Source organism: Pelodiscus sinensis, chromosome 17 (assembly GCF_052426305.1).
Source record: "Pelodiscus sinensis isolate ZL-2025 chromosome 17, ASM5242630v1, whole genome shotgun sequence".
Classification (NCBI taxonomy): domain Eukaryota; kingdom Metazoa; phylum Chordata; order Testudines; family Trionychidae; genus Pelodiscus; species Pelodiscus sinensis.
Genome location: NC_143068.1, coordinates 21,518,835 through 21,529,400, shown reverse-complemented (window position 1 = coordinate 21,529,400; position 10,566 = coordinate 21,518,835). Strand labels below are relative to the sequence as shown.

The window sequence follows — 10,566 nt, the reverse complement described above, 5'->3', positions numbered from 1 at the left end:
TTTACCATTGCCTCTCCAAGTCAATGCTACTTTATACATTAATATATTAATAAATCATTGCATCCTGTCCCTTGACACAAATATATCTCACTTTCCCCCGTTTATTTTAAAGACAGCTGCAAGAGCACAAACTCCATATCACTTGTGTACTCTGACAATTGCAACATACTACATAAGGCAAACATGCCAGGCCAAACATTAAGGCCGTCAGCCCTGCACACAGAGGTGATGGGGGAGTTTTGGATTTGCCTACCATTTCTAATTGCTGGTCTTCTTCTGAGGCAGTGCCTTACCCTGGTTTGCGCCCAATACCACATGCTTTTTACACCCACTGTGGCAAGCTAGTTCTGAATGTGTCTGTATGGGATAATTCTGCTTGCCAGCTCCATAAAATTCACAGAGCATTGAATTGGTATTAAGATCTGGCTTCTATTCCTGGCTCTACCTCTGATTTGCTAAGTTATCTTGGGCAAATCCCTTAACCTCTGTGCCTTAATTTCCCCATATGTAAAATGGGGATACAGACACTCACCCACCTCAGTAAAACAGGTTGAGATCTACAGACGAAATCTACAGATATCATAAGCCTTAGATGCAATGGACCCAGCTCCTACTGGCCTTTGCTAGCCACATCTGGCCATTTGCTAGTCCCACAGCTGGACACCCAGTGGTTTGCATTGGGGAATCAGGGGAAAGAGGCTGAAATCTGGGGAAGAAGGATGGGGGGGAAGGGAATCTGGTATCTGCTTTTCCCCCTCCTCTCTGAGGACATATTAGATGGGAGGAGAGGGGCAAAAGGGTTTAGTCCATATTGATACATGGGCAGATGCAACGTCCCCCTGTGTGAGCTACTGTGTCCATGTCGGAAGGTCCCATCAGGAGTGATTATAGTCCAGTGACATCGCCTATAGATGTGACAGCAGCTGGCAAAAGTATAAGGCGGTAGTCCCTGTCTCTGGCCCAAATCTTCCCTCCCTTCCTTGAGGGTGAAAACGAGCCCCCTTGGCTGCGACGCCTGCCCTGCTTCCCCGGTGAATGACGAGGTCAGAGTCCCACACGCCAAGTGCCTCCTGCGGAGCGAGAGGCACTCGGTACAACTGTACAAAGTGTGCACCATGTGGCAGGCAGCCAGCCAGTGACGTCCCTGTTGCCATGGGATCCACCGCCCCTATAAATAACAGCAAAGGAACTTTCCTAAGTCAGAGACTTTAGGACTCGGACCTAGAACCAGATGGTCCGGAGAAAGAGAAGCAGCCGCCGCCGGATCTGAGCCAGCCCAGGTGGGCAGCACAGCCCAGAGACCGAGGCAGGATTTGGAGGCCCCCGCATCACCTTCGGCAGCTTGATCCCGCGGCTGGGGGGCCCCCTGCGCTGTCTCCTCCTCCCTGCACTCCCCTTTGCTTTCATGCAACGCCTGGTGGCCTGGGACCCAGCATGCCTCCCTATCCAGCCACCCGCCTTTAAATCCATGGAAGTAGCTAATTTCTACTACGAGGCGGACTGTCTGGCTGCGCTGAGCAAGCTGCACCCGCGGGCGGCAGGGGGCCGCTCCATGACCGAGCTCACCGTAGGGGACCACGAGAGAGCCATCGACTTCAGCCCTTACCTGGACCCCTTAGCAGCATCCCAGGCGCCGCCGCCGCAGCCTCCGCCTGCAGCAGCAGCAGGGGGCAACTTTGAGCCTCCCTGCAGCAGCGGCGCCAGCCAAGATTTCCTCTCCGACCTCTTCGCCGAGGACTATAAAGGCGGCGGCAAGAAGCCCGACTTCACCTACATCAGCCTGGCCAGGCACTGCCATCCGGGCGCCGGCCAGGCCCATAAGCCGGGCGGGCTGCTGCCCTGCTTCCCGTCCCAGATCGTGGAGACCAAAGTGGAGCCGGTCTTCGAGTCCCTGGACTCTTGCAAAGGGTCCCTGAAGGAAGAAGGGGGCGCCAGGCCGGGCGCAGGGGGCATGTCCTCCCCTTACGGCAGCACCATGCGCTCCTACCTCGGTTACCAGTCGGTGCCAAACGGCAGCAGCGGCAACCTGTCCACCTCGTCCTCTTCCAGCCCCCCCGGCACCCCCAACCCGTCCGATTCCTCCAAGTCCGGCGGCGGAGCGGGCTACGCCGGGCCGCTGGGCTCCAAGAACAAGAGCAAGAAGAGCGTGGACAAGCACAGCGAGGAGTACAAGCTTCGCCGGGAGCGGAACAACATCGCGGTGCGCAAGAGCCGGGACAAAGCCAAAATGCGCAACCTGGAGACGCAGCACAAAGTCTTGGAACTGACCGCCGAGAACGAGCGGCTGCAAAAGAAAGTGGAGCAGCTCTCCCGGGAGCTGAGCACCCTCAGGAACTTGTTCAAACAGCTGCCCGAGCCCCTGCTGGCCACGTCGGGCCACTGCTAGCCCCTGCGCTGGACACTGCTAGAGCCGCAGTGGTTGGGGCTGGAGGGGGAGAAACTGGGGAGGAAGGATGGGGGAGGGGGCGGTCTGGTAGCTGCTTTCCCCCCTCTATGAGGACAGATTGGACCGGGGCTGGGGAAGACACGGGGAGAGACTTAAAGGTTTGGTTTGTTTTTTTTTGTCTTTTTTTTTTCTTTGCAATCCGGTGGAAGAAACTTCCGCCGCAGCCTGAGTGTTGGTCCTAGGAGGGGGACTCCCCTGGCGGGCGCCAGGGCCCTCCGCATCTTGTGGCGGAATGACAGTTGCCGATGGTAATTTTTTTGTAATGTTACAACCCCACCGAGGCACCCTTCCCCTTCCTCTGTCTGTGCAGAGTTTGTTGAATGTTCGTGTTATTTAAAACAGAGCGAGAGAAAAAGCAGAGAATGATGCAACCCTTTAAACATGGCTGGGAATGCTGCGTACACATGATGCAATCTCGTGTAACTGTCAGTCATGGATTGAGTAATCTGTTAAAGATGTTCCTGCGGTTTTTTTTATTATAAAGAATAATTCTATTTCTATACGAAAATACATATGTATATTTTGGGATCTATAGACATTCTTGCTACATTTGAAGCATTAATGAACAATTTTAATAAACTTTATGGCTAGGAAAAAAGAAAGAAAGGAAACTTGTTTTATTTTAAAGGCACTTTAACGCCAGAATGAAATCAGTTCAAATGCCAGCTAGATCTGGCTGTGTCAGGAATCATTTTGTTGGCCTTTTGACTCTCTCTGTGACTCAGCAAAAAAGAAAAAAAAATGAGAGAACCAGAGAAGACCAGATGTGGGAACCACAGCCAGTTCCCTCTTGCTGCCTCACTTAATTTCCTCTAACCCCTTGAGTTAAATTCTGCTTGGGTTTTTCTGAAATACTAATAACTCTCCCCATTCAAACCATGAAAAATGTTTGACAAAGTCTCTCCAAGCAAAGGACAAGATTAAAGCAGGGGAGAGGTTGGAGGAAAGAAAAAGAGAAGGAGAAAGCTTGAAATAAGGTGGGATTTTTCTTTAAAGCTCAAGTTTTTGTAGTCTCTCAGTTTCATGACTCAGTATTTCTGATGCTGGGGGTTTTACAGCAATGAACAGTGATAACATGTCATTTTTGTGTTGGATGGCTATGAACTGGGGACCTCTCACATAACTAGGCTCAGTGAGAAATGTGTGGACAATGCTCCCTATAATTTCCTACTGAGCCTTCTTTTTAAAAACTGTTTCTAAAAAATGCTGCTGATACAGTTGAGTTCTTGAAAGGTGAGTGCGGTGGTGATGGTAGTGAATGGGTCAGGTGTGTGGTTTGGGTAAAAGATTGGGTATAGGAGGATGTATGTATAGAGCCCTAAGGACTTTGTGACAAAGATAACAGAGACTCTGCTAGCAGATGTGGGATTTGTCGAGGTCTGTGAGTTGCACATGTCTTGGCTCTCTGTAGTTTGCTTTTGTGTACTTGCCTGTAAAATATTATTTTACAGCCTAGAGCTGATTACGTGCTGGGAGTTGGGTACATGTTCAGGTCTTATTCAGCATTTTCCAGCATACTAGACAGACTCTATGCACATCCATCTTCTAAATCCAGATGTCAAAAACTACCAGGAAAGAACTTCCTTAATCCTTCTATAGCTGTACTTTACAGTAGGATGCAAATGTTCTGTTTCCTTAATGGTAATGGATCTGAACTTGTTTTATGCTGTACTGTAAAGGATAGTGATTGGGAATGGGTATGGAGCAGCCTTGAATTTGGTGTTTATGGATATTGATTTTACTCAAAAATATGTAGTATAACGAGGGAGTTGTTTTTAATTTTCAGTTGCAGTCTTATCTGGGCAGGGAAAACTAGAGTCTGCAGTGGAGTTAATCAAGTAAATTCTTTGTTCATGCAAATCTCCAATAGCCCCCACCAGGCGTTATGCAAGAGATAGGAGTGTGGAATTAGACCCAATGCAGCTGTGTTTCCCTTTTGCTTTGCAGTTTTCTTAGCCCCTAGAATTAGACTTTTTTGGATTATGCAATTAACCCTCCTATCCTGCACTGTGGTAGGTTAGCTTCTTGCAAGTTGGATGGATGTAAGGTCTTGCCTTAAATCTACCTAGTGAAGGTGATTTCCACAATCTCCCACTACCACTTGTTGAACTGTTCTCCTAGTTACAAAATTTATCCTAATATTTAAATCTTGTTCTCCTCTCTGCAGCAAAGGCCCATTTGTTATCAAACTTGTAAGTAATGGCTCCATTTACATATGAGAACTGCTGGCTTTAGAGTTGCTGAAGAGCTGGAAATATCCCCTGAAACATAACTTATTTCACATATAAAGGACAACATTTTCATCCAAATCTCTGTAAGGGAGGGTGAGGACAGGGAGCTGAAAGAGAAGGCATATTAAAGATCCTACTATTTATTTAAAATATCATGAATCAGTGGACCAAATTCGTGCAGTGGCGTTGCACCAGAGATGGATGGGCTAACCTGTTGTCTTAAACCTAGACTTGCGGTAATTTAATTAAGATTCACACAGCTATAATCAAGACAGATTGACAGGGATGCTGGCGAAAAAAATATATATTGTGGGGGTGCTGAGAGCCAGTGAACTAAACTGTAAACCCTGTTTATAATGGAAACCATTGCAATCCAGGAGGGGGGAGCTGCACCCTATTTTCAGCACCTTTGCCAACTATTATAATGGCTACTTGGATTACTGCTCCAGAATTGAATGCCTCCCTTAATTTGGACCTTGTGCAACTCAGCTGGGATGTACCAGAGCAACAGTGAGCTTTGGGGAGGTAGGTGCTACCTCCTACTGAAGCAAAATATTGTGATTTGACATAGACCTCAAAGGGCATCTGTGTCAAAGCCAGGATTAGTCCCTGGTTCTGTGTGTTTTATCCAGCCACCTATCTTACAGTTTAGCACCTTTGTGGTGCTTTTAGATATGTATAGGTCATGGAATATTATTGTTCAGAAAAAATAGCTCATAGTTAAAAGATTTCCTAGTGTAAAACATACAGAGATTGTTATATGGGGAAAAAACAGAAGCCAGAAACAAACAAAGCAATGTGCGCAATCCATCCAAGTACGGTGACCATAGGGAAATGGGGACCTTCCCTATCTAAACCTAGCTCATTCTCAAATATTGAGTAGCATGAAATATACATTTCTGCTGATTGAAAACCTCACTTTTCACTTTGCACTGTTTCTTCAGCTTCTCTGGGTTGAGGATGCGCATGGAGTAACTAAATACATCTTGGGGTGTGATCCTGGAGTCCATATACAATCAAAACTCCCATTGAAGTAAAGAACACAATCAGACCCATGAGCACAATCTCATCTCCTTTGAAAAATGCATGGACCAGTCACTCATTTTTTCCAAGTTATTGTTAAAATGGATTATTGATTTCTAATAGGTTGCCCTTGCTGTCCCAATGGGGTTGGCCTGGGGAAGGAGACAACAGAATTTCCCCATCTTTAGAAAAAAAATATTCCTAATGAGAATATCAAATCCTTGCCATAGACATTCTGTTCCTAAAGGGCTCTAAATTCCACTTCTGAACCTGCTATGCCATGTGGATTCCACAGTATTTAGTTCCACAGCAGAAAATCCATTCCTCAAAATGCATTGTTTAAATGAATATAATTTAAAATACCAACAAGTTTTAACTTTTAAATACGTTATCTGTCAATCTGTATTCCTTGTAGCACATTTGTCACTGCAGCATCTGTGTGTTACAGATACTTTAGCAATAGTTTTCTGCATTGCTTTGCTGATGTTATGTGCTGTTGCTTCATGTTCTAAATATGCTTAATTTGCATTGCCCTCCATTTGCAGCAGTAGGAGTTATTGTTAAAAAGTACCCTTGTTTGTGTCTGCCTTCATTTTTTCCTGTGTCACACTAATAAACACAATCTTACAAATTACAAACATGCACAAAAGGATTATTGGAAGGGTCAGTTGTATATTAATTTAACAACAATGGGTTTGTCTTCTTGAAATTGTGTGATATCCATCCAATATCTACAAAACTGCCCAAGGAAACTATAAATGAGGCAGCGTGACTTGAGTTTTGATGACAGAGATTTGCCTTTGCAATCACAGTCATTCTAAATTAGACGGAAGGATGCTGCAACTCAAAATAACGTCTGCTTTAAGAAACTGAAAACAATATTTGCAAGCCAGATTATATCTCATCACTTATATTTATATTTTAATTTCCAGGGCCCAATTATTTCTCTGCACCTTTTGCAGTCAGTCACATAAATACAAAGTGAGTGCAGCACATGAATAATCCAGAAGGGTAAGATTTGCATCCAGTTTGCGATGGTGTAAGACAAATTACTACACAGCATGTAGACGGCAGTGATGAAATGGGTCCTAACTTCTTTTGCTATATATAAATCCTCCTAAACAATAGAGCTGAATGAAATAATGTAAACAAAATCCTGTAGATTTTCCAGTGAATCCTGTTTGCACCCTTTTATGTTTGCTTTGTGCAACTATTCGAGAAACAAATGGATGTGTTTCAAATTTGCATGCACCAAAATTCACACACAACCACATGTATTTGGGCTGAAATGTGCTTATCCAATCAGGGAACAAAAACACCACAAAGTTAACTAATCAACCATAACTAAACAAGTCAGCTCAAATTCTGAATATTTGTGATCAGTCCATAAAGTTAAAACAAGTAAAAAATAAACATATTGACAAGGTTGAACAGAAAATATATTTGAGGAAATTGGCTCTCTGTTGGCAAGTAGTCCATGAATAGGAAAAGAGGCTCTCTTTGTTTGATAAATTTTCCTTTGAAAATCTTTCGATGAGCTCCAAAGATACTTCATAACTAGAGCCATGGGAAGTGTTTGCAATAGAATGCAAAGACATGCAGGTTCCCTTGGCATTGGTACAAATTCAAATAACATCTACCAAAATGTTTCTTGAGGTTCCTAATCTTTCAGGTGGAATTGGACTTCATTTCAGTCTAGGCTGGGTGGATGAGCACCACCGTTGTTATAGTGACTGGTGCCCTACGTAAACACAGATTAGATCTCATTTTGGATTGGCAGCAAATTCATGTGAAATACGTGGTTCCATATGGTCCTGATGCAAAGCTCAGTGAAGCTGCAATCACGTTTCACTTTGAATTTCTGGATACGTTTAAACCTGAAGTTCAACAGACAATTTTAGGAGGTGTCATTCCACATGGACTAAAGCCAGAGCAAATTCATTCATGAGTTCCCATCTATTGAAACCGCTGAGTTCATCCTAATTCTGACTCCCCATCAGTATGATTAATTGACAACCAAAGTGCCTTTTGGGGATTGTTACTGCCTGCCTGCTCGTCCCTTTTCTAATTTATTTTATTGCATGAACGCTTTTGTCCACCCCTAGAAAAGTGGGTGATTATGTTGAGTAATATTCAGAGGTAGCAGATGTAAAATTCAGCTTGGGCGTAAATGCTGTCACTGACATAAATGGAGATATCTCTATTTACCCCAGAGCTGAATTTGGATCAAGATCTTCAATTGGCTGCCACCAATTTCACACAGAGCCACAATACTCTGATGTTCATCTCCACTTCCCCAAAGGGCTTAGAAGTGTTCAGATCCAGTTTTGCTCAGCCCATTAAAGAGACAGAATCTAGATACACATTTTGATCCACATGGTGGTCTTGGTCTTCATCCTGTCTTGTTCCTTCCTCTCCTGTCTGTGGTATTTTTAAATCATCCATCAGTTACACAGGTATCAAAGCACTTCCTCAAACTTCAGGAGTGTTCGCATCAATGGTGAAGCCAGAAGAGCCCATTTGGGGGGAGAAGGGCCCAACTTCAGGTGGGTGGGCAAGAATGGGACAGGAGAAATGGGGGGGGGGGGGGAGTAAGCCCTGTCCCCGCTCCCTGGCTGGAGTGCAAGAGTAGAGCAGGTTAAGACCTGGCGCCCTACCCCCACACCCTGGCTGGAGCACCAGGCAAGCTGGTGAGTGGGGTGGGTCTGGATACAAAGTGGGCAGGCCCTGACCTCCTCAGGCCCACCCAGGGCTATGCCCCTGGTTTGCATCTGAGATTTTATTTAGGTCCCATGTTGCAATTTCATGCAATTAATACAATGAAAAAATAGCTGCTACAAATCCAACATATTCCCTGTATGCAGTGTTCTTTAAAAACACTGACCTGTTGTGAACAGACCTGTTTCTGATTGGCTCTAACACAGAACAAGCCTGCACATTGAGCCAATCAGAGCAAAGTGATGAAATAAAATTGATACAGGGCCTACTAAGCTTAATGGTTTCTGTCCCCCTTTAAAGTCAACACCCTCCTGGCTGGTTTGCTTTCTATAAATACTTTCACTTACTAGTATATTGCAACAGCAAATACAGAAGCCTGTGATGGGTATTTCATCAATGTTGCCTCCAAATGACAGAAACATTAGAGAGACTGCTCTAAAAATAATGTAGAAGTCCTTCTGATTTATAACGTACTGATTGCTCCTCCTACGCTGAGCTGCCTGTGATGTGGGTCGGCAGAAGCTCAGGGAGCATCTCTGACTTTATGTATCAGTGATCGAGGAGCGCTGGTTTCAGAAATGAAAGCCAGTGATGAAATGGGAAAATACTTCTGTGCAACATGATGAAACAATTACTTGGCTGAACTAAATCAGGGAGAGAATCACAGGACAAAGAGAAAGTACCTGGAGCCCTTTCAGCGGGCAGAAGGAACAGTGCTGCCAGCTAATAGCAAAGTTGTTTGGTGAAGTTTCCCGACATCTGCCAGAGACAGTGGTTCTGGGGTGGGTATTTCTGACACTGATTTGCTCCACTCCTAATTGTCAAGGTGTCTTGTTCGGGTTGGTGAAATATTGGCTGTCTAGGTCCCTATGGGCTTTTTAGAAAACAAAAAGGTTAAGCTAGAATATGATTCAGCTGGGTACTTAATACAGGCTTAACTGTAAGCATGTGAGGAGTCACAATGAAGTTGCAAGAACAGCTCACTATAGAATCATTCATGGAACTAAAGAAAGGAGGAAACATTTCAAGAGGGACTTAGTCTAACTCTTGGTACTAGGGGAGCCAAGTATGCAAACTGGCTCAGTCCTCTTACACTTAAAACCCTAGAACCATGGGCTGTGTCTAGACTGGCAAGTTTTTCCTCAAAAACAGCTGCTTTTGCGGAAAAACTTGCTAGCTGTCTACACTGGCCGCTTGAATTTCTGCAAGAACACTGATGATCTCATGTAAGAAATCAGTGCTTCTTGCGGAAATACTATGCTGCTCCCATTCGGGCAAAAGTCCTTTTGCGCAAAGGGGCCAGTGTAGACAGCTCAGATTTGTTTTGAGCAAAAAAGCCCTGATTGCGAAAATGGCGATCGGGGCTTTCTTGCGCAAAAGCGCGTCTAGATTGGCCACGGATGCTTTTGCGCAAAAGTGCTTTTGCAGAAAAGCGTCCGTGCCAATCTAGACGCTCTGTTCCGCAAATGCTTTTAACGGAAAACTTTTCCGTTAAAAGCATTTCTGGAAAATCATGCCAGTCTAGACGTAGCCATGGTGTCCAACACGCTAGCCACTAGCCCCATGTGGCTATTTGGCCAGTTGAGTGTGGTTAGTTCGCTACTGCTTCAGAACTGGTTGGACACCAAGGCCCTAGAGCAGTGTTTCTTAAACTGTGTTCCGGGAGACACTGGTGTGACGCGAGGCAGTTGGAGGTGTGCTGAGGAGAACAACAGAGTTCAAAATGGCTGCCCTTAAAGGGGGCAGGTGACCTTTATTTCCTCCCAACCTTTTTTTTTTGCTCAACAAAAAATCCTTGGTGTTCCTCATTAAAAAAAATCATTGTTTGGTGTTCCTCGGTATTAAAATGTTTAAGAAACACTGTCCTAGACTCTCAGCCTGTCACATGAACCTTTCTGCATGCTCAGTAAAAATATTTTCCCTACAGTTCTGCCTGGCACTTCAGCTACTGCTGCTAAGCCTTGGTGGCAGTGAAGACTTCTGTGCTTAAAGTTAAGCATGTGCGCAGGTAATTTGCTGCCTCAAGTCCCTAGTTCTGAGAAAGCAGAATGGAAGGCAAAAGACTAGCACTCGAGCTGTATATGTACATAGTGGCCATCAGACACAATATGTTCCCAGACACTTAGGGCATGTTTACACTAAAGGGAA

At 44.9% G+C, this 10,566-nt stretch overlaps 1 protein-coding gene across 1 annotated transcript; it reads left to right on the top strand.

The window, feature by feature from the left end:
* The first annotated feature begins 1,180 nt into the window (after positions 1-1,180).
* On the top strand, positions 1,181-6,114 carry CEBPB (CCAAT enhancer binding protein beta). The gene is made up of 2 exons (XM_075901210.2): positions 1,181-3,423; positions 5,622-6,114. Exon 1 carries the CDS (start codon positions 1,406-1,408, stop codon positions 2,384-2,386), a length of 981 nt encoding a protein of 326 aa, XP_075757325.1. The 5' UTR covers positions 1,181-1,405; the 3' UTR covers positions 2,387-3,423; positions 5,622-6,114.
* The last annotated feature ends 4,452 nt before the right edge of the window (positions 6,115-10,566 follow it).